The sequence below is a fragment of the Emydura macquarii genome, unplaced genomic scaffold (genome assembly GCF_026122565.2).
Source record: "Emydura macquarii macquarii isolate MOO-44397 ecotype Brisbane River unplaced genomic scaffold, CSIRO-AGI_Emac_v2 contig_2422, whole genome shotgun sequence".
Taxonomy (NCBI): domain Eukaryota; kingdom Metazoa; phylum Chordata; order Testudines; family Chelidae; genus Emydura; species Emydura macquarii.
Genome location: NW_027132559.1, coordinates 35,521,239 through 35,544,653, shown reverse-complemented (window position 1 = coordinate 35,544,653; position 23,415 = coordinate 35,521,239). Strand labels below are relative to the sequence as shown.

General features: G+C 42.7%; 1 protein-coding gene across 1 annotated transcript in view; it reads left to right on the top strand.

The window, feature by feature from the left end:
* Positions 1–1,451: 1,451 nt before the first annotated feature.
* ADAM22 (ADAM metallopeptidase domain 22) overlaps positions 1,452–23,415 on the top strand; it is a 177,607-nt gene continuing 155,643 nt past the window's right edge. Inside the window, 2 exon segments of the mRNA XM_067562250.1 lie at positions 1,452–1,545; positions 1,994–2,154. Coding sequence (XP_067418351.1) covers positions 1,467–1,545; positions 1,994–2,154 — 240 coding nt within the window. The 5' untranslated portion in view covers positions 1,452–1,466.

Sequence of the window (23,415 nt, the reverse complement as noted above, 5' to 3'; positions counted from 1 at the left end):
GGTGTGACCTGCATGCTTGTAGGCTGGCTATTGGCATCAGGGCTGTGAGCCCCAGCAGCATTGTGTTTGAAGGCAGCCAGAGTTGTGTCACTGCCTGCCCTGTCCTTTATTGGTCTGGGTGGAATCCTAAAACTTTAGTTAGTCAATGCAATTTCATCTGTCACAGTGTTGCTCAGTCACGTAGCTTAGTTAGGTCCTAGTTCCTCAGTCTTCTCTTGACTAATCTCAATTTTGTGTCAATTTAAGGGTACCCCACTGTCAGCCTTTTGCTAAATTGGAAAGTGTGGTTTTCTTTTGCTCATGCAGTTTCTAATTCTGTCAAGTCAAGCTCTGAAAAAATGGATCCATTGAAAACTGTCAAATCATTTTGCAATAATTTAATTCTGCCATACAATTCCTAGTAGGTGGGAACTTAGAATATGAGTCACACATGTAGAGGCTGCTCTGCTGAGGAAAGATGCCTTCCTAGTTACACCAGGATTACAACAGGAGGAATTTCTTAAACCATTCAGTCTCACCTTTGCCCTGAGGTCGCTTACACCACATTTTAATGTGAATGGTATTGTTCTGTATGCAATTTTAAAAATTCTCTGTGGGTGTTCTGCAGGAGGGGGAGTCAGCAGGGAGGAAGAGAGAGCAAACTAAAAGGGAGAAAGGGGGCAGAACAGGAGGAAACAGGCATACTGGGAAGGGGAAAAATGCAGGGGAGAAGTAACAGACACTTGTGGATGGGGGAGAAGCAAAATGGAAAAAGTGGAGACAGTGAACCAGCAGGGGGATCACGGAGGTCCACTAAATTCTGCATTCCTACACAAAAAGGGTCGCCCATTCTTTACCTGTTTACTGAGTACAGTTTATGGTGTCTGTTTTCTTCTGATTGAGGAATATCAGAAACAGACACATTTTAAACAAAATGCAAAGTGGCAGGTCAGTAATAATACCAGTATTATGGAAAACAGAGGTACAAAAAAAACTACTAAAATTATTGAGTGCACCCCTGCTGGGGCAAGTTTGTGCCTTATACTTTTTCCTCTGATGCTCTGACCAGCATAGATTTAAAGTCCTTAGTGCAGGACTTCATAACTACATTTCCCAGCTAACCTCACTCACTCATCTTCCCTGTCCAAAGCCGTGTAGAGCGATTTTGCAGGAAGCCTCGCTGGCTATTGATACAGTCTCTCTACGCCAGGGTTCTGAATGTGGGTGAGGAGAGATGGGAGGAGCGTGAATTCACTTAAGCTACAGCAAACCACCCAATGCAGTAAAAGATCCTGAAGTCTAACGGAAGCCACTAAAATACAATGCAGCACTGAGGGAGCAGAGGCAGCAGCAATGCACGGCTGGCCATAGAGCACACAGGGCAGAGGAGAGGGCAAAGCTGCTCAATATTGCACCATGCAGACCGGTCTCTGATCGTTTCTGAGACGGGTGGGCGGGGAGGGGAGGGGGAACGGAAAGACACAGCCATGCAGCCTGCTGCTTACCTGCTCTCCTTGACGCTCTGTGCCTTGGGGATCTTCTCCCTGGTTCATCCCAGGCAGGCAGGTAAGTTACCGCCGTTTATGACTGCAGCATGCAATGACCTTTCCTTAGGAGCCCACCCTTTGCAATGGTACCGCGGTGTGTCTGGCAGGTGCATGGCAGGGACCGCACCGGTGCAATCAGCACATCACGCAGCTGCCGGCGAGCACCAGCTCCATCGCATGTCGGTGTGTTTGGAGGCGCGGGGGGAGGGAATATGTAAGGGTACATTAAAAAAAAAACAAAAAACGAAAGCCTTTAAAGGCCCCTTTAAGATGGAGATCTTCCCCCACCCCATCGCTTTCCGTGCCGTGGGAGCAGTAGCATGCCTCGGGCATTATTCCCCCCACCCCCCAGAGACGGGGGGTTATTATATGTGGACTTAAACCGAATTAAAGCGAGCACAGCTTAGCGCGGCTTGGGCGTTTGGCCCGTGGGGTGATCGTGTGCACTTTATTTCTCCCTCCCCGAGGAGCCGCCTTGTTGACTGAGATGGAGAGAAGGGAGGGAGCCCGGTTTGTGGAGAGGCAGGATATCGTACCCCTCCGTCTGATCCCCCGCACGCAGGACGGCCCCCAGCCGGGGCCCGGGGTGCTGAACACTCGCGTCCGGAGCCGCGCGGATCGGAAACAGGTCAGGAGGCTGCTTTGCTTTCTCGCGGCTGGGTCGGGCTTTCGAAGTGGTGGGAGCCTGCAGCCGAGTATTTGGTGTCAGGTTGCCCCGGAGACCTGTCTGTGGTGAAACGGGCTCTTTCTAAATGCGAGTCATGTATGATGCTGCGCCATGCATAGAAATCACAGCTGAGTGGGAGGGGGCTTTGCCTGCAACCCACCAATGAGCTGCACTATCAACATTGCACTGAGTGGGCATCACAAAACCCTCCTGCTGCCGAGAGTGACCCTCGGACGCTGCTTTAGGCAAGCCGAGTGGCACAGTAGCAAGAAGGGGTGACTCTGGGTTAGCTCAGGTTATTTTAGGTGTGAGCCGGGTTTCATAGCGACGTAACCCCGGGCCTGAGCTAAAGGCAATTGCAATAGATCAAATGATCCTTTACTGCAGGATTTCCTGAGTGTGGCTGATCTATGAATGCCAGGAAGATGTGCTTCCGTCAATTTCCTGAATCAGTGTCTTCTTAGACAGACTGGCGTTAGGTAGATCCATTTGCTTTTAAAAATATGGATGCATTTAACTCAGATTTTAAAAATAGGAAAGCTTTGTTTTACTTTGGGCGCCACTGAGTGTTAGGTCAGTATTTTTGTATGAACAGAACAGAGATAATCCCTTTCACAGAAAAAGTTACTTTGTAAGAAATTGTGTTTAGAAAGGTGTTTGTAATCTGGACAGAGAAATGTGCCACAAGGGTACTTAAGTACATCAGATAAAAGCAATATTTATTTTATAATGTTTTCTCACTGAGATGCACATCTCATTTCTTGAGGGTCCTGGGGGACAGTAATCCTACTGCAGTGCTATTCAGATGAGTCCAGAAATTGAAGGGCTAGTTCCATTGCCTTTTTTATTTCTCTTCACTTAAAATGGTCCCTAAATGCTTTTTGAAGATGATTTCTAGCTTTTCTAATCTAGTTGAGGATTTGTCTAGAAAGGCTGTTTTTGTTTGTTTTTTTAAATTCACCGAGAGAAAGAATGAAATTTATTTGCAACAAGTACTACTGAAAAATACTCACAGCAGTAAATTAATGCAATGTCAGTTTTTGAATAAATTGTGTGCATTATGATTGTGTTTAATTGGCATGAAAATACTTTTTCATATCAAAGAAACAAAAATACAGTAATTCATCATATAAGAAGGTGAATTGAATGCAAATGTTCCTTGTTTAGGTATTAATTTGCAACCAATTATAAATACACATGATTAGTTTTTAATAAGTGATAACCATAGCAATTTACTATCGCTACAAGCCATACAAATGGCAGTAATTTTAGTCAATGTAATCCAATCAAATATACTACGTGTTTTGATATGTTTTTTTTACCTAAAGTTACAAAAGGTTTCTCAGAACATGTTGCTATATCCTGAAATCATGAAATCATCAATCCAAGATCAGTAATAGGCTTAATTTATCATCCAAAAATATCCATTTTAAAAAATTTTTACATTCTCCGATTTCTTCTGACAAACTTTGAGGGAAGTTCTGGCAATTCATGTTCTCTTTGTATGATTCACTAATACATTGTTTCTTCACAGCACATTCAGTTACTTATATACATAATTTATTTTCATCCTATGTGAATTTGCTGGTGCTGAGATGATATTTATGACATGATACAATAGAACGTTTACAGCAATTATAAATGATTTCAAAATGTGTGTAATTGTAAAAATCAAATAAATTGTCTCAGCATTTCAAAATCACTTGAGGACCCCTGAAGCTTTTGAACCATTCACATATTGTAAAAGCATATGCCACATCTGCTACAAATATCTAAAGTTGTAGTAAAGTACAACATTGCAATTTAAAATATTGGCATGGATCTCTGCATAAACTGGAGACTAACATGCCCTCCCTAGTTTCTTGAATAGTCTTTGCTTTTCCATACATCTCAGATATTTTATTTACCAATCCTGATGCTCCTGAAAAATCTGAAGTTGCATTTCGTCTATTTTTAACAAAATCATTATGTAATGTTAAACTCATCCCTTTCACTCAAAAGAGAAATATTTGTTGACTTAAAATTTAACTTTTTATGAATTCAGTTAAAACATCTGTGTGCAACTAGAAGCTTTCCTCCTTTATAATACATTCATAGTCCCCTCTAGGGTATAGTAGATGACTGTTGCCCTATTGAAGGAATCTGTAATTAGTAGTGATTGAAGGGAATTGTAGAATATAAACAGACTAAAAACAATGGGTCTGCACTGATTTTATGTATTTTTCTTATAGAAAGATGGGTGCTTTTTTATTGAAAATGGCATTGTACTGCCTCATCCTGGAGTTCTGAGTCGGCTTGACAACAAATGGTTTGCAGTACTGTTATATTTGCTTAAAGAAAGCTCTGAGAAGCTGCATCTTAGGAAGGTATTTTTGCAGTAGTGTAATGTCTGAAAGTGTATTGCTGCAGTTGGATAATTGAATATGTTGGCTACACAGTGCAACACCACACAATAAAACTTTACATTACTGCTGCCAGAATACCTACGGAAACTGCAGCTAATAGAGTTAACTTTTGAATTCACTTCTATCTACTGGCTCAGCAAAATTTATACGTACCTTAAAAAAATCACATTATACATTTATTATTGAATTATTAGTTGTATTGTGGTAGGGCCTACAGTATGCTAGATATTGTCCACACCCACATACAGTCCCTGCCTGAAAGTGTTTATAGTCTATGAAGACAAGTAACATATAAAGGGTGGGAGAACAAGAACACAATCAAATAAATACACTTTGTGTATATATACTTTAACAATTATTATTAGGTACATATTACTTATCTCTGACTATTCTTCATTCTATCCATTACTAGTGGGCCAGTTTCTTGCAGGAATTATGGAGGAGAATGAGTCATGAGTAGAGACTTGAAGGAGAGGATTATTTATGGATTAGGTTCAGAAAGGACGTTCCATGCAAAATGGTTGTAAGAGAAGCAGTCAAGGCTAGCATCCTTGGCTGAGCAGTAGTAATGGGAACAGGGCAACATGATAAGAGATGAGCAGATATGTATGGAGGACAGAGTTGTGTAAGGCCTTGAAGGGTGGGACAAGAAGTTTGTACTGGATGTAGTGGGAAAGGAAAATGGGGAGCCAGAGGAGGGGCTATGGATGGGGGGTGACATGGTCACAGAACAATGGAAAAGAAGGATGATCTTAGCAGCTGCGATTGAATAGACCAAAGACAGCAGGGATAGGGAAATATGGGTATCAGAGAAGCTGGAGAGGAGGAAGTTACACTAATCAAGATGGGATATGATTGAGGCCTGACTGAGAGTTTTACCTGTGTGAAAAGAAGGAAGAGGTTAAATCTCAGGCACAGAGCTGAGTACAAAGCTGCAAGATCTGGACCTAGTTTGAATGTGCGGGCTAAGGGATAGGGAAGAGTGAAAGATGACGCCAAGGTTATGGGCTTGTGTGACAGAGAGGTTGGTGGAATTATTGACAGTAACAAAATGGAGGAAGGGGGAAGGGTATAGGAGTAAATATGAAGAGTTTATTTTTGGCCATGTTGTTAAAGTGGTGATTGAGAGGTCCGGCAGGAGATGTCAGAAGTCTAGTGGAGATTTGGAATTGGATTGAGGGAGACAGTTCAGGAGCGGAAAGATAGATTTACACATCATTGGCATAAAGATGGTAGCTGAAATCATGTGAGAGAATGAGGTCACTCAACAAAAGGATATAAAGGGAAAAGAGAAGGGGATTAAAACCTCAGAGATTCCTACAGAGTGGGACATCCTCTCTTTTCCTACAGAAAGAGAGGCTGAAGGTGTTAGGAGATCAAGGAGAGGATGAAGATACAGAAGTCCAAGGAGGACAAGTTGTTAAGGAGGGTATGATTGGCAGGCTCACATGTCAAGGGGGATGAGGATGAAGTCCAGGTTCTGATATATAGCCATGAAGAGGTCCTTAATGACCTTACAACAGTTTCAGTCAAGAGGAGACGTCAGAAGCTGCAGTTTGGAGGCACAGGAAAGGAGAGAATGGAGGAAGTTGAGAGGCAGATGAAGAAAAGAGATGGCCTTTTGAGGCTGAGGGAACTACAGCATGCTGTATTGTGTGAGGACGGAGCCAGAGGAAAATGATAGGTCCAGACGAAGGGTGAGAGAAGGGATGAGTGAGGGCAAAGCCACCCTGGAGGGGATGGATTTGTAGTTTCAGTTTTGTCCAAGTTTCTAAAAACCTAGTTTCTGCAGCTAATTAAACGTCATAGTTATGTTCAGTTCACCAGGGCTTCTTTGACTCTGGGCCTTAGTGTGATGTGCACAATCTGTATACACAAAAATAAAAATAGAAATAAAAAAATCACTGTACTCATATAGCCACTCTTTGGAAACCCCTAGACTTGAGCTCTTAAGGAGTGGAAACAGAGTGTCCTCAGTGGAGGATTGTCAAAGGCTGGCTAGCCCTTTAAGGCAAGCTGGGCTCAGCCTTGCCTGTGATTTAGCAGCTACCCCTCAGCCTCCTTGGTGATCTAAAAACCAGTGATCCAACTGCGTATGATGGAGCTTAATGACAGATCCCAGCTGTGGGGGATCAGGGACAGGACTCCTTAAATAGAGTTGTGAACTCAGTCGAGGGGGACACCCGAGAGAGAGGAGCAAGGAGAGCTCCTGGGAAGGTCCTGGGGAAGATAGGCTGGAAGACCTGCAGGGAGCAGGGCAGGATCCCATGAGAGCCCTGAGCTAGAGTCTACAAGGAACAGAGAGATCCCTGAGATAAGCTCCAGAATTCCCAGGCAGGAGTGATGCGGAACCTGCTAGGATGAAGTAGCATAGGAGAAGCTCTGTAGAGCCCAGGGGTAGGGACTAAGAAGCAGAGAACTTCAGTGTAGCCCAAGAGAAGCAGACAAATTATCATTTGGACTTTTTATTACTCTGGAAGGGGGCTGAACTGAACAGGTGACCTGGCTGGAGGGCGAGGCCACCGAAAACTTGGAGGGAGACCGGCTATCACGGGGCTGAGGTCAACAAGGAGCCCAAGAGAGACAAAGTCTCCTGCAACATAGTCCCTGATGCCCGGGCCACTATGGTGGCAAGAGTAATCTCGTGCATGGACCCATGTATCTCTAATTGCAATGCACAAGGTGGTTGGCCTTCAGAGCACAGTGCATGACAAATATTTGTCAAAATGTTTCCTTCATCCTGTGAAATCTCTGGAGGCTTCATTCCAGGTTATGGGCAGGTAGTGAAGATTTGCACTGCCCATTCTGGGTAGCCATATGTAGATGTTGGTAATATTTTGATCTACAGTATGGAATGGGGTCAGATGTAAAAGGCGCAGGATTGGGTGCCAAGAAGATTGGGTTCTGTTTCTGATTCTATCATTGCAAGAATTCATTTCTCTGTACTCTGATTTCCCTATCAACAAAATAGGTTCTACCATATGTAACTACTCTGTCATGCTTAATTTATTTCTCTTTCTAAAGTACTCTGGGACCTTTGGATAAAAGATACAAGAAAGGGTGCCAGGTATCATCCTCAGTACACCTTGATACTATAGCAATGGGCACTTAATAAATGACTAATTAAATAACTATGTTAAGAGTTTTGTTCTTCCTGAATTAGCAGGACCTCATTGTGTGAATAAAGTCTGCACAAGGCCAGAAGTCTGCATGAGGCCAGATATTTTATTTAAAATAAAACCCCAAAACAAAATACTAATACAATATCTTCTAACAGAAAGTAGAAAGGACCTTATATTTGACATGACAATCCTGATAATATGATGGGAGGCTCAAGGGGAATCCTGAGCTTCTTGATACTTTTCTGTGGTCAACATTGTATTGTGTTCCACATAAAAATATGGAGTTAACAAAGACATAACAATTCCTCTCCTCCCCCATTTGTTCTGCACAGACTCTAGAAGGTAAACCATATTGCACAAAATGCCAGCGTTTAGGAATGAGAATTTACTAAAGCCTACAAGAGAATTAAAACACTACTTCTTAGTAATCTTTTTAATCTGTACAAAGGGCATTTGACCTAAAACAACAAACAGAGCATGCTATTGGTGTCTGAGAGAATTTTAACTGCAGCAGTGACTTGACAAATAGTCCTGCTGCTCAATAATAAAATAAACAGTTAAAAGTTCAAGCTGAAATTCACTCCACCCACAGAGAGCCTGAATATTTGGGTTCCATGTGGATGGAGTGCTGTGGTTTGAGAGGTGAATTTCACTTCTTAGCCTGAGACTGGAGATCTGGGCTACTAAGTTTCTTCTCTTACAGCTGCTAGCCTAATTTGTGGGCTGAGATAGTGGCTGCAGCCCCTCTGCATCAGGAGTTTTAAGGGCTACAAGATCTCTATGAACCCAGATTCCCATTGTGACCTTCCACACTGACCTATGTGGCAGAGACTCTCTGTGGCACATATGGGGAGTACACAGAATACCCTGTGGGTCAGGTACCTTTGCAGTTTCCCCAGTGCACTTCCTTCTTGTGTCTTCTGTTGTGTGAAGGGCCTTGTGCTGGCTCCAAAACCATGGGAGAATTTCACCTCCACGTCATTCAAAAAGGAAGTTGAGATCAGTCAATGCAGAAGATATATCTAAATGATGATACCAACAGTTGCTTATCCAACCATTGGTTTTATATCATAGTAGCTCTCAAAAAGTAAAATCTGAGAGATGATAAACTGTCTAGATTTTAAAACTATTCTAAATCTTCTGTAGAATTTCTGTTTCTGGTAACTGCTGTCTGTTTAGGGCTTGATCTTGTACTACTAATGTCTGAGAGCTTTCTGCCTATTGTAGATACATTAATAAATTACTGCCTGCTATACACAATGTGCTCGTTTTAGTTACCTTGTCCTCTCTATCCTTGTTTGTCTGTTTCACCAATCTGCTGCATCTTGTCATAAAGCTAGATTGGGAGATCTCTGGGGGACAAGGTATGTCATCTTAGGGCTTATTTATTATAATGGGGTCCTGATGGTTGATTGGGATCTCTAGATACTGCTATATAATACACATAATAAATATTAATCCTACTAAATAATAATACTAAATACACATACTAATCACATATAATTGACGTCAAGTGAAGAATTTGCAACAAAAAATGTATTTGTCTCCCCTTCTGTTTTCCATTGTGATATTGGCAGATATGTCTGTTTTGTCATTTTTCATGTTAAGTAGTTCAAACAGTAACTAATAGTTAGTAATTAACTGAGCTCTGACTGTAAAGTGGGCTAAAGAAGAAGTGCAAGATTCTGGGATTGACAAGGTGATGACTGCTAGAAAGAGACACATGATGAAAAATAGTCCTATTTCTCCACTTTCTTTTGTCCCTTTCAGTGTACTGGCCAGTAACTGATGGGCTCTGATAGAAATGCAGACACAGTTTGCAATAAATCCATCATGATAGTTAGGGGAAAACAAAGGCTAAGTCTGGACTGAGACCATAGCAGCTAAGAAACGTGTCCACTCAGTTTGCTGCCAGGTTCAGCCTCCTTTCCCAACAATAAAACAAAGTTGAATGGTTTATTGGCCAAATATGTGCAGTACTATTTACTGTTTCTCCTTAACATACACATATGAACAGCATACTCCCAGCAGCCTTCTCTCTTCACGAATACATGAATGATATTAATTTAATTAAAATGTCAATATCAAATTGAGGTGCAAGTTCTGCCCTCAAGAAGGGAAAAAAGTGCTGAAACTATGACTGTCAATTGATTAAAAAAAAAAAATCGCTGTTGATCATGAGATTAAAAAATAGTCCCGATTAATTGCAGTTTTAATTGCACTGTTAAACAATAATAGAATACCAATTTAAATTCATTATAAATATTTTTGGATGTTTTTCAAATCTATTGATTTCAATTACAACACAGAATATAAAGTCTACAGTGCTCACTTTATATTATTATTTTGATTACAAATATTTGCACTCTGAAAAAGATAAACAAAAGAAAACAGTATTTTTCAATTCATCTCATACAAATTTTGTTGTGCAATCTCTTTATCATGAAAGTGCAATTTACAAGTGTAGATTTTTTTTTTTTACATAACTGCACTCAATAACAAAACAATGTAAAACTTTAGCGCCTACATGTCGAAAAATGAAGGGGATATGAAAGTTTAGTATGTCTGACACGTAAATACCTTGCAGCATCAGCTACAACAGTGCCATGCAAACACCTGTTCTCACATTCACTTGACATTGTAAATAAGAAGCGGGCAGCATTATCTCCTATAAATCTAAACAAACTTGTTTCTCTTAGCAATTGGCTGAACAAGAAATAGGACTGAGGAGACTTGTATGAGGTAAATTGAAAAATACTGTTTCTTTTATTTATCTTTTTTAGAGTGCAAATATTTGTAATAAAAATAATAATATGAAGTGAGCGCTCTACACTTTATAATCTGTGTCGTAATTGAAATCATTAGATTTGAAAAACATCCAAAGATTTTTATAATACATTTAAATTGGTATTTTATTATCATTTAATAGTGCGATTAAAGCTGCGATGAAGCACAACTATTTTTTTAATATAGTTCATTTGTTTTGCGTTAATCATATGCGTTAACTGTGATTAATTGGCAGCACGAGCTGAAACCAAACCTGACTGTAGATCTCAGCCTGCAGCAAGGGCAGCACAACTTCAGTGGGATTCTGCCCTTTGATTTCTGATGTTCGGATGTCAGGGCTGCCAGATGTGCACTTCTGCCAATTAAAGTTGACTTTCAAGTCATGTGTTTGGCATATTATTGATATGGCATATTTATATTTGAAAGTCTAATTCTGGCCATCTCAATATACATGTTCTTTCTATGCAAACTTCTTTCAAGAGAATTCCCTCCTAGCTCATCAGATTCACTACTAAGAACAGATTAATTTAATTAAAAACAGTATCCCAAAAATTAAGTTCATTTCATATCATGAAAATTACTATCCTAGAACACACATTCCTGTAACATTGAATATTAGGCCTGGGATTTTCAAAGGTACCTAAGGGATTTAGATGTGCAAATCCCAATGAAATCTGTGCATTGCGAGATTCTCATCACTTTACTGCAGGTGCAGGAAAAGAAGTATTGACTCCAGAAACAATCCCTTAATTCCATAAAGGATGCACACATATGCAGCAGGTAGGTCCTTCAGAGGATTAGAGATCAGTAAGCTTTATAGGAAATGATGAGTCTTTTCCCAATCTTCGCTTGTTCTACCATGTGCATCATAATAATCATATACATTATCAGATTTAAGCCTGGTTGGCAGTGAGGCCAGCTCTGACTTTAGTAGAATTATTCATGATTGACACTGGTGTCAGTAAGTTCAGACTCAAACCCAACATTTCTCTTCCACTTCTTATTTCACATAACATACGTACACAGTCCATACTACAGATATTTTCTTATTACACTACATTCATGCTGCTTAGAGGTGACTTGCATTATAGGTATTATCATAGTTACGATATGTGTTATTAACATGTACCTGCATTATTAGCCTTCGTTGTTGACCTTACATATCTCAATCCAAAATGCCATCCAAAGACACTGAAGAAAGGGTTGCAATCAGGTCTTGCCTGATCTGTCACTGGACCCTGCCACTGCCTCAGTTTCACATTCTTGCACCCAGCCTTCATGTGAGTGAAATAGCCACTCCTTCAGGGGCTCTAGTTTATTTCAAGAACATCACAGTTCAAATCTCAACTTAAGTTAAAGCAAGTATTTCTCTAATTTCCCAGGTTCTTCAGCCTCTTGTTGGGCTTAACCTTTTTTTTTTTTTTTCCTTCCTTTTTTTGAAAATGCAGGTCCTGCTGCCTGGCATTTCTTCAAGTCTCTTCCCTTTTCAGACTATTGCTCCTTTAAGGCTTATGCTCCTTTCCCTCTGCAGGTAGCTCTTGTCAGGCCTTTCCCTCTGGCTGATATGCAGAGCTCCTTCCCCTGTCCTCTCTGAACCTAGGTCCCCTCGGGATACAAAGCAGAAGCCTCCTTTTCCTCATAGATACAGCAGGCTCCTGCTTATAGGAAGTTCCCTTCTCCTCCTCCCCAAGCTACTATCAGGTGATCCTTGACACCATCTCTAACCACTGGCACAAACCCAAATCCATCATCTGGGGACAGATAAGTAGGCACTGGTAGGGCTAAGCCAAACTATCTAAAAAGGACCTGCCTTTTTAGACAGTGACAGTAGACTATGGATATTGCCAATCTTGAATTTGCTGCTCTCATCCTTCTGCTGAAATGGGTTATTTTTTTGGTCCCTGAATAAACTTTTCCTGCATTTTATTTCCTACAAACTGCAAACACTGGGCCAACAGAGATTGTGAGTGTGTGTGTGTGTGTGTGTGTGTGTGTATCCTCTCAACAAAAACAACACAAAGGAGATCTAACAAGCATGCATGTAATGGATATGACATCTAAAGCTTGTCAAGCCATGAGCTAACAACTAAATCTTCATTTTAGCTATAAGAGTGCAATGACCCTTTCTGGACATCTTTCAATTGGGTATGATCTCTTCTGTTTTTCAGTCTCAACATCTTCCTCTCCTTCAAACATAACATCAATTTGCCAGTTATGCAGATGCAAAGCTTCCAAACAGGGATGCAGTTTTGTCCGTTTTTTCCCTTGGTTTTCTCAGTGTCTTCTGGGATGGCTTGTAGAACTGTTGGGCAACAGTGCGGAGCATGCAAAGAGGACACAGAGGCAGATGGGGTATGAGGCTTTGTTTTTTATGGTCATAGCTGCTCCTTGCTGGGCACGCTGAAATCTCCATGGGTCTGAGGAAAGGGAATCACTGGGGGCTGTGTGGAGAACTTGGTGCTTTTTAAAGGAAGTGAGAGAGCATCACGAGCCCGAATGAGACTAGAGTCGCTCCTTTGAGACCAAGACTCACTGAAGTGGGGATTTTTATAACAGGAAGACTGAGGCCTGCACAATCTTTTTGATCCTCCAGTAGAAGGACTCATCTGAGGGGAAACTAACTTTCTGCAGAAACAGTTGAACAAAAGAGAAGGAAAAAGTAGCCAAGCGACATTCTGTCCAAGCAAACAGACCACACTGGGCCTTTTCAAACCATATTGTGTGCTTGTACAATTTGCATTCACTGCCACCTTCTAAAATGTTTTCTGGAACAATAGCTCGAAAAGAAAGTTCTGAAAAAGTCACTCTTGTACTGGAAATTGAAGTTAAAACCATGTCTACTAAAATTAATGAAGTATATAAGCATGTGACAAAAGGTATGCAGAAAACAAGGAAAACAGCCAATTAGTGATAGAGCAATTTGACTAATAGAGCAAACAACAGAGCATCTTGAAAACTGGATCCAGTCAAGGAAAGTTAGTACATTAGGCATAGCTGCTCAAAATGAGCAATTGACAGTGCCTTTTGGTGACCTTTACAATAGTTTTACTGGATCTGTTTTCCTACTCACCTGCAACAAGTGATTTGACTCTGAAGATGGACCCTATTATGCCATCCTTATTCATGCTGAGTTGGGCCTTATTTCAATGGGACTATTTGCAGAGTAAGGCATTACTCAATCAGGAGCTAGCCCAAGAGTTGACAACACGTTCAGTAAGAAGGTGCTTTGAAAGTCGCTTTTACCTTAAAGTGACGAATTCTCCATTGAGATTAAGTACAAGTCCCTTAACTTTTTCTTTTAACTCTGATTCATTAAGAACAAGAACAAATGGATATAAACTGGCCATCAACAAGTTTAAGCTTGAAATTAAATGAAGGTTTCTAACTGTCAGAGGAGTGAAGTACTGAAACAGCCTTCCAAGGGGAGTAGAGGGGGCAAACAAACCTAATATATTCCAAGACTGAGCTTGATAAATTTATGGAGGGGATGGTTAAGGGGATGATAAGGTTGCCTATCATGGCATATAGCCCATCCATGCCTGCTATTAGCAATATGTCTAAAGACTGGTGTAGGAAGGTGCAGTGGCCTTCCTTCAAGCCTGGGCCTGAGGAAGGGCCACAACACCCACAGCAGGCAGAAAAAGGGCTTGCCATCCAGTCTGCCTGGCAACCGGGGAGCTGGTCAGTGATAGGTCCTGCTGGCCAGCCAATCCAACAATGGAGGGGCGGAGCCTCCGCCGGGGCTGAGAGTATAAAATGCAGGCCCCGCAGCTCAGTGAGACACAGGCTGCCACTGGAGACAGATGTGTTGTTTTGTCGGCTGCAGCCAAGGCCGGAACCCAGCCAGGCTGCTACCCCAAGCGAGCGCCTCGCAAAGCTTCGGACCCGGGGATGGCCCCAGCGACCAAGCCCCAAGGGTTGGATAGGGCCTCCGGGCCCCCTAAACTGGCCTAGGCCTACCGGCTCCCAGGACTGGGCTAGGCCCCTGGGCCCCAGTAATTGGACCGAGTTCCCTAAGCCTGCGGGCTGGGGGATCCCCCCGAGGCCAGACCTGACCTGGAGGAGCTGCCAGAGGCTGAGCCATCCCCTGAGACGGGCCAGGACCTGGAGGAGCTGCCGGAGGCTGAGCCATCCCCTGCGACCTGGAGGAGCTGCCCCTTGCCAAGGAGCTCCCCATCCTGCCACCAGTGATGCAGAGGGACTGACAAGCCTGCTGTGGGCTGTGTACCCCTGTGACACCGAAGATCCCACCGGTACAGGTACCTGGGAATACGGGAAGGAAGTGGCCCAGGGACAGCCATATCTATGGCTGAGACAGGGGCAAGCCCCGTTGGCATGTTGCAGTGGGAGCCCCGCCAACTTAGTGGTAACGCCTTTGCCACTACTAGGGCCCTGGGCTGGGATGCAGTGGAATTGAGTGGGCCTGCGTCCCCCTTCCGTCCCCCCTTATCCTTGCAACCCAATGAAGGAGTACCATCCCCGGCTTTCCTGACTCCAGGAAACTGCTGGCTCGCCCGCGCTGCCTGAGGCGCGGGGCGGTAGACTGCTGGCTCGCCCGCCCTGCCTGAGGCGCGGGGCGGTAGACTGCTGGCTCGCCCGCCCTGCCTGAGGCGCGGGGCGGTAGACTGCTGGCTCGCCCGCCCTGCCTGAGGCGCGGGGCGGTAGTAGCCCGCCCTGCCTGAGGCGCGGGGCGGTAGACTGCTGGCTCGCCCGCCCTGCCTGAGGGCCTGGACGGCAAAGTATCCAGGCGCTAACGTCCCCCTTTTTGGAAGGTGCAGTGGCCTTCCTCCGAGCCTGGGCCTGAGGAAGGGCCACAACGACAGGGCCCAACAAGTCCCCATGCTACAGCTGGTGATGGGACACTAGATAGGGAGGGCTCTGAGTTACTACAGAGAATTCTTTCCCAGGTGTCTGTCTGGTGGGTCTTGCCCACATGTTCAGGGTCTGACTGATTGCCATATTTTGGGTCAGGAAGGAATTTTTCCCCAGGTCAGATTGGCAGAGACCCTGCGGTTTTTCATTTTTCTCTGCAGCATTCGGCACAGGTGACTTGCTGGTCTGAACTAGAGTAAACGGTGGATTTTCTGTAACTTGAAGTCTTTAAATCAAGATTTGAGGACTGCAGTAACTCGCCAGAGGTTATGGATCTATTACAGGAGTGTCTGGGGGAGGTTCTATGGTCCGTGATGTGGAGGAGGTCAAACTAGATGATCATGATGGTCCCTTCTGGCCTTAAAGTCTTTGAGTTTGAGTCATTAGACCTGATGTCTTCCTTCTTGCCAGCCCTATGCTGCATTCTCCCCTAGACAATAATACGCTTTCTGCAGCAGAGCAACACAATACACCAAATGGGATTAAATTCAGGTGCTATCTACAGGAACTGCATTGCCTCTTTTGTTTTTTGTTCTGTCCCTCTGTGAATTCCACAGTTTTTTGTTTGTGTCTTCTACTGTAACTGTGCAGGCAGCTGATTTGAATCGTTTGTCCATACTAAACGTCTAAACATTCACTGAAGTGGTGTCCTGGATGAAGGCCAATATTTAGCAGATATTCCCTTAGAGTTATGCCTTGCTCTCAGACTTCACATTTCTCTACACTGAAACAGATTTACACTATTTGCACAATCAGATTCTTCAGAATCTGCTTGCATTGTTCTTCATCATGTGTCTGGTCCTGAGAGGAGCTTAACACCCACAACTACCATGAAAGTGAATGGCAACTGAGAGTGTCAGCCCCTCACAGATCAGGGCCCGTCTGCTCTGTCTCTAGTTTCACTGTCTTAGAAGCCTTATCTTCAATAGTAGCCAAAATCGTTTTGTATTAATATAATTATGACAATAACTAGAAGCTCTAAAATTGACCCTGGGTTAATCCTCTTGTAACATATTTCTATCTTGAAAAGTTTTCATCCAGAGCTTTTCTTCATTCCCTACTCTTAATCTAGTACTTTATTCATCACACCATATTATCTTCTGTTTCATGATTCTTTACTTTAGCCCTTAATCTCTGATGTGGAACCTTGTCAAATGCACTTTGAAAAACCTAAGGGTACAACATCCACTGAATTTCTCTTATCTGTCATGGCAGTGATATATTCAAAGACATCGAGCAGATTAGTTAAGCACGACTGCTCTCATACCTGAATCCTTGCCTGCTCTCCTTATAAAAGAGTTTGTTTTTCCAGAAGTTCTCCCAACAAGTCCCTTGAAGAGTTTTTCCACAACAAAACTTAAACTAATTGATCTCAGAGGGAGATGAAAATTATAACTAAATAAAAAAAAAAAAAAACCCTCTAAAAATGAACTAAAATAGCTTTTCTAGACATAAAGCTGACATGAATATAAAGTCCAATATCTCAGGATTTTCCAGAGCTAGAAACAAGTGCTGGGTGTCTCATTAGGAAGTGGAGACTTGACCATTTCAGTTGTATAAAGCTGCTTTTTAACTCTGGAGGATCATGAGAAATCTAAAATTAAACCTGTCACTGGTGCAGGACTGAATATTGCCTGCTTCTAGCCCCGGGGCCACATTAATTTAGGGTCAGGGAGGAAAGATTTCACATTTTTGGGGGTAAAAAGAAGAACTTTTCTGGTGGTTTATTTATTTATTATAAACGGTGACTCTTAAAATCTACTCAGAAATCTGGAATGTAAGAAGTAGTCCTGGAGAAGATGGATGAGTAGGCAGAGTTTAGGTGAAGTGATCAGAGTGGTATGACTCTACAATTTATTAGAAAATGTCACCACCGCCACTTAGATGTTGCCCATGTGGTAGTGATGTCCATGTGATAAACAGCATTGATCATGCGATTATGGCTGCTTCGTCAGCTCTCTGTCCACTCATCTGTCTCCCCCAGGACTCATTATTTCATCCCACTGAACAGGTTCAAGCAGCCTCTAATTTAATAACCACAACAATTAAAAAACCTTTTTACTATTGGAAAGAATAGATTCCTGGCTTTCTAATGGGACATGCAGCCTTTGCTTCTAGCACTGACGGTTTGTTGGTATCGTGATATTTGTATGGAGAAAAGCCATTTTAGAGCTCAGGATCCGATCTTCCGCTGATGTAAATTGGCAAAGCTCTGCTGAAGCCAGTAGAGCTATGTCAATTTTCCATTAGCTGAGGATCTGGCTGGTAGCCTAAAAGCCTAAGCCTAAAAGGTGTAGAGAAACAAAAACACAGTCCAGGATTAGCAAAGCAAAGAAATGGGAAAAAAAAAATCTTTTAAATAACCTTGCTAATTTCTAGTTTTTCTGCAAAGTGTGTGGCATGTTTGCCACTCAGAAGTCAGAGCATACGTACGCTGGCAAAATCTTTACACAGCACTATAACAGTCTCTTTCTGCATTTTTGTATGGAGAAATCACCATATGTATCTAGATATAGTTATAGGTGTGGACAAAGAGAGAGAATGACTAAGGATGTGGTAAATAATTGTCTGCAAGTATTTCAAGAGATATTTTCTAAGGAGAGTGGGCACAAGATGGAGCTTTGGCAGTTCCCTCATATGATATATGTGAATCCAATGATTTTACTAGATGCAGTTTTGTATGGTTCTAAGCATTTTAATGAATATTCGGTACTTAAAGTGGCCACCACCTCCACCTGTCCTAGGGAACTACAGTTGCTCCTCATTCCGTTTATATGTTTTGTGTTGTAAGTCTCTTAAAAGACTCATTCTTTTGTTCTGAGATTTTTCTATTGCTGAAATAGGCATGTCTCTGAAGGCAGACCACTTGTGTAAAGTTTCAGAAGAGATGAAAGGATGAATATGTTGGACCAAATTCTGGTCTCAGTTGCACCAATTAAATCAGTGGATCTATTCTGGATTCATTATGATACTTGGTCCTGCCTCAGGGCAGAGGGCTGGAGTAGATGATCTCCTGAGATCCCTTCCAGCCCTATATTTCTGTGATTCTATGATGTAACTAGGACCAGGAGTTGGCTCAAACATAGAGTACTATGTACAGTAAGGGCTTCTCGATACAAGCACTTAGTTCGGGACAAGCTGGGGTGTAAATCTACACGGTGCTAGTCTGCCGTGCACTATTTGTCAGTGTGGGCCTGCTGTAGCACATTAACAGCTCCCCTAATGCGTTGTGATCCACACCCATTTCAAAGCAGGATAGAGCAGTGTTTCTCAACCTTTTAAGCAGCAAGTACCCCCTAACTTCTGAAAATTTTAATAAGTACCCCAACGCTCAGTTTTCCTTGGGATTTTATATTTACAGACTAATGTGAGCCATATGATGGAAGAAGGCCTGAGTATATAAGGCCCTGATATGACAGATGTCAGATCTAGTGTGGGTAGGGTTACCACCTTTACACCAGGGTACGTGACTCAAGTATGTACCTGGGCTAGAGGTGATGTTGGCCAAAGCTAGGCTTTGAGCGGCATGCCAGTGCTGGGGAATATAAAGTGCCAGGCCAAATTTTGTGCCATAGATTTGAGAGGAGGAAGGGGTGAAAGAGAGACAGGGAATTTGTCAATTTCACTGCTCAGCTAGAGCAGTGAAATTGACAAGTTTTCTGAGCACTGGGCTTTGAGCCAGGGAGGGGAGCTGCCAGCTGGCTGCCAGCCCGGGAGGTGGGCGACTGCCACCCAATCCGAGCTGGGGCAGAGGAGGCTTCCGCGCCGATTGGGACCCAGGGATGTGGGCAGGAGGCAGCTGCCCATCTTCAAACCCGGGCACTGGAGGCTGTCCCTTGGGTTGGAACTGGGGCGTGGGTGGCTGCCACCCACTGCGAGGCCAGCTCGCAAGACGCAGGAGGCTGCCACCGGGCTCCCACCTGGGAGCTGGGACCCAGTGGGAAGCGGGAGGCTGCTGCCTGCCTCCTCCAGAAGCTAGTGGCTGCTGCCCGCCTCCCAGCTGGGAGATGTGACCAGGCGGGAAGCATGGGGCTGCTGCTCGCTTCCCAGCTGGGAACTGTGACAGGGCGGGAAGTGGCTGGCTGCAGCCCGGCATCCTGGGACTGTGGCGGCTGCCGCCCGCCTCCCAGCTGGGAGCTGTGACTGGGCAGGAAGCGGGAGGCTGCCACCTGCCTTTCCCAGAAGTCGGGGGCTGCCACACGCCTCCCATCTGGGAGCTGGGCCTGGGTGGGAAGCGGGCTGCTGCCGCCCAGCTTCCCCAGAAGTTGGCAGCTGCCGCTCGCCTCCCCTTCACTCTGTTTTTCCCCGGGTACCTCCTGCCTGTGTCTCGCGTACCCCCGGGGGTACGTGTACCATAGGTTGAGAAACTATGGGGTAGATCAAAGCCCAATAGGGAACTGTTGAGTATAGGGTAGCAGGACCCACACTGACAATTAGGGCATGGCAGACTAGTGCAGGGTAGATATACACCCTAGCTTACCCTGAACTAAAAATTCATGTAAACAAGCCCAAAGATACTTTTTTAGCACTTTATTCTATTGATTGTGCACCAGCCTGAATCTAATTTAGACCCTTCCATTTAATATCACTTTAATGTCAAAACTTCCTGCAATATTTCACATCTGAGTGTTGTTTGAACTTCACAATCTTTCATAAAGTCAATTGTTAAGTACTCCATCCTAGCTGTGTACGGTACTCAGTACTATCTAGAGAGGAGCCGCTCAGGATCTCCGTGTTATGCACTCAAGGAAATTTGATAACGTTCTTTGGGGTATATGGTACTGCAATCATCCTAGTTTAGAGATAGATTAGTAATACTGTCTTCCTTGTATTTAACTGCATGCAAGCTGTTAGCATCGTGGTTCTGTAACTTGTAGATTGTTCTAGAGCTGGAAGCACTATGCTTTTTTCATTATAACAGTGTAGTTCTTCTATTTCTGTCTCATGTTTGTATGCTGCATAGTATGCTTCTTCCTTGTGTCAGTGGAGCTCCAGTTTTATGATTCAGTTGTCACATGTTGATGTGTCACATCTATGATTGTTGAAAATGTTTCAGTTTTCTGGGGAAGTTGCTTGGTTTGAGAACTGAATGACATAATTGATTATCTTGCTTCAGGGGTTGAGAAGAACCCTTGCAGGTGCCATTCCTGTTACTACTACTAGAGTTAGATGGAATAAAAGAACCCATTGATTTCCTTCCCTTTGGTTCTTGTGTTGTCATGTGTCCAGGAATCTGAGGTTCATTTTCTGTTAGGTATTTTACCTATTCTCTGAGCACTTCAGATTGTCAAGATATGATTGTTAGCTCAGTCTTGTTTAAAAATAATGTAGAAACAAGTTTTTTTATTCCATGAATTTTGCAAAAATATGCAGTATTATTCTGAACCTGGGAAATATATTGAATAGAGCTGGGCGAGAAATGGTTTTCCTGTCCCATGAAAATTTGAGATTTTGAAAGTTTTTCCCATTGTGCATCAGGATGGAACAGAGACTTTCGGGGGGAGGGGGAGGGCGGGGAGAGAGAGAGAGAAAGTGTGTGTGTGTGTGTGACTGAAGTATCCCAGAATAGCCAATAGTCTAGTGATTAGGGCACTTGCCTGGGATATGGGAAACACTGGTTTAATTCCTGGCCTGAATAGGATAGAGCAGGGACTCCCACAGCCCTCACTACTGGGCTACTGCCTATTCTGGGGTGTGTGTCTCTCTCAAAATGGACTCAAAATCCATCCTGAACTTGAGAATTCTTTTTTGACAAAGTTTTGTGGCACCCTACACATTCCTGCAAAAGGTTTAGCTTTAGATGACATTCTGATGAAAAATTCCTGACTAGGTCTAGTACTTAATTGATTTTACTTCAAATGGTCAGATGATGGACTGAGGATTTTTCTCTGTCCATTTCAGCTCATTGATAATTTGGAGTGTTGCATATTCCTTGTTTTATTACAGCAAACTGTTTCCTAAGGGATGTCCCTTTTAAGGGAGGCCTCTTTACTTCTAATCTGTTGGAAGCAGGACTCCTCTCTGAATCCTGTGCTTGACCAATTTACAGGGACCAGCCTCTAGTTACAGCTATGCCCACTGAAATATCTTTTTTCTGTTGGGTCTCTTAGAGCTCATCAATATTTCTTCTAACAAAAAGGATTTTGGTCCAAAATGTCCTTTTTTAAAAAAACAACCAGCTGTTGCCAAAAAGTTTACTTTTTTGATATGTTTCATATTGCACAGTATTGTTAACAAAAATGTTATCAAAATGGTTATTGAAACTCTGCGTTACCATGTTTCAATATGTTTGGATTTCTTTTAAGTTTAGCTCTAACTATGAATTTTGAATAATTGCAACATCCAGATAGTATTTTACTTTACTGATACCTAATCTCACCTTTAACATCATTTTAACAGTTTTTGTCTGGGAATAATAGTGGTCCAGGGTGAGCTCCAGTATCCAGTAGCATAGTAATTGCACATCTCAGATACATGTTTGGTGGAGGAAATTTTCCAGACTAGATCAATATGGTACAACATACTTAATAATTAAAAAAACAAAACAAAGCAAACAACAAACCCTCATGCCTCTCACAGTTGCACTTTCATTACTATGAAATTAGCCATTGGTGATGTAATTGTCTAATGACATACGGAATAATCAGTTATGTCATGTGCACAGTTCCTAACAATTGTGAAAGTTTGCACGTTGTTAAGAATTTGAAATATGCTCTAGAATGCTCTTTGAATTTAATAATATAGTAATGAACAGCTAATAGGGTAGATCTTTGTGCAGCAGTTGCTGGTATTTAAACAGGTACAAAAAGACTGTCTGATTTGCTTAAGTGAGAGGTTACCATGGAACAATAAACTAAACAAAAAAGATGAGGAACATTTTTGGCCTCTAGTAGATAAATAGGAGGTTCTTGCACTATTATCTTCTGGTGAAGGAACTGCCAAAAGCATGGCAAAATCTAACTGGAGAAGGGGAAATTTGGAACCCAAATCAGGAGCACGCACTGCTGCCTGAGAGCTGAAAAATGAATGCCAGTTTGTTGATTTGCTACATATAATTTTGATCCTGTAGAGGGTGCTAGTAATTGCAATGGCAAGGAAGAGATGGACATGGTCCCATATCTGGGCTTCTCTAAACTCCTTCGAACTCTTGGGGACCACAGATGTAAATGGTGGAATCTTCAGTTGAACATAAAATGCAAACTGGGGATTACTGAAAGGCATGAATAGAAACCCCACTGCATGGCACTGGAAAATGGAGAATATGGGCACATCAGATTCACCTAAAAATAATGTCACTGCTTCAGTTCTGTTGCCCCCCAAAGAGAGAACTGAAGGGGTTTTGAACAATTTTGCTATAGGCAGATTCAGTGAAGGCTTCAGAATAACTCTAAATATGCTGAAAACCCTATAATTTTAACGTTTCGAAAGAGCTCCCACTCTCCTGATACTGACTCATTTTACATGAAAGGGATTATTATTAAAATTGTAGCACTTCACATTTTATTTTTTAAAGGATGTAACATGACAACTAAGTCATAACATGAAGAGTGTGATTATTATACATAATGTATACATACGTACATTTGTGTGTAGTTTGTGTGTAAAAATATGCATGCAGTGCCTGGAATCTCATAACTAGACAAATTTAGACTAGAAATAAGATACACATTTTTAACCGTGAGGGTAATTAACCATTGGAACAATTTAACCAGGGTTGAGATGAGTTCTCTGTCATCTGAAGTCTTTAAATCAAGATTACATGTGTTTCTAAAAGATCTGCTCTGGCTCAATGAGAAATATCAGGCTTGATGGAGGAATCACCTCATGAAATTCTATGGCCTGTGTTATGCAGAAGGTCAGACTAAATGATCATAATGGTCTTGTGTCTTTTGCCTTAAAATCTATGAATATGTGCTGTGACCTCTACCAGGTGTAATGCCTCTCTGCATTCCAAAGTCAAGGAGTAGGCAAGGCAACAGGGCCTTCACCCCCCCCTTAATCCTACAAGAACCTTCTTGTAAATAATGTTGGTCTCC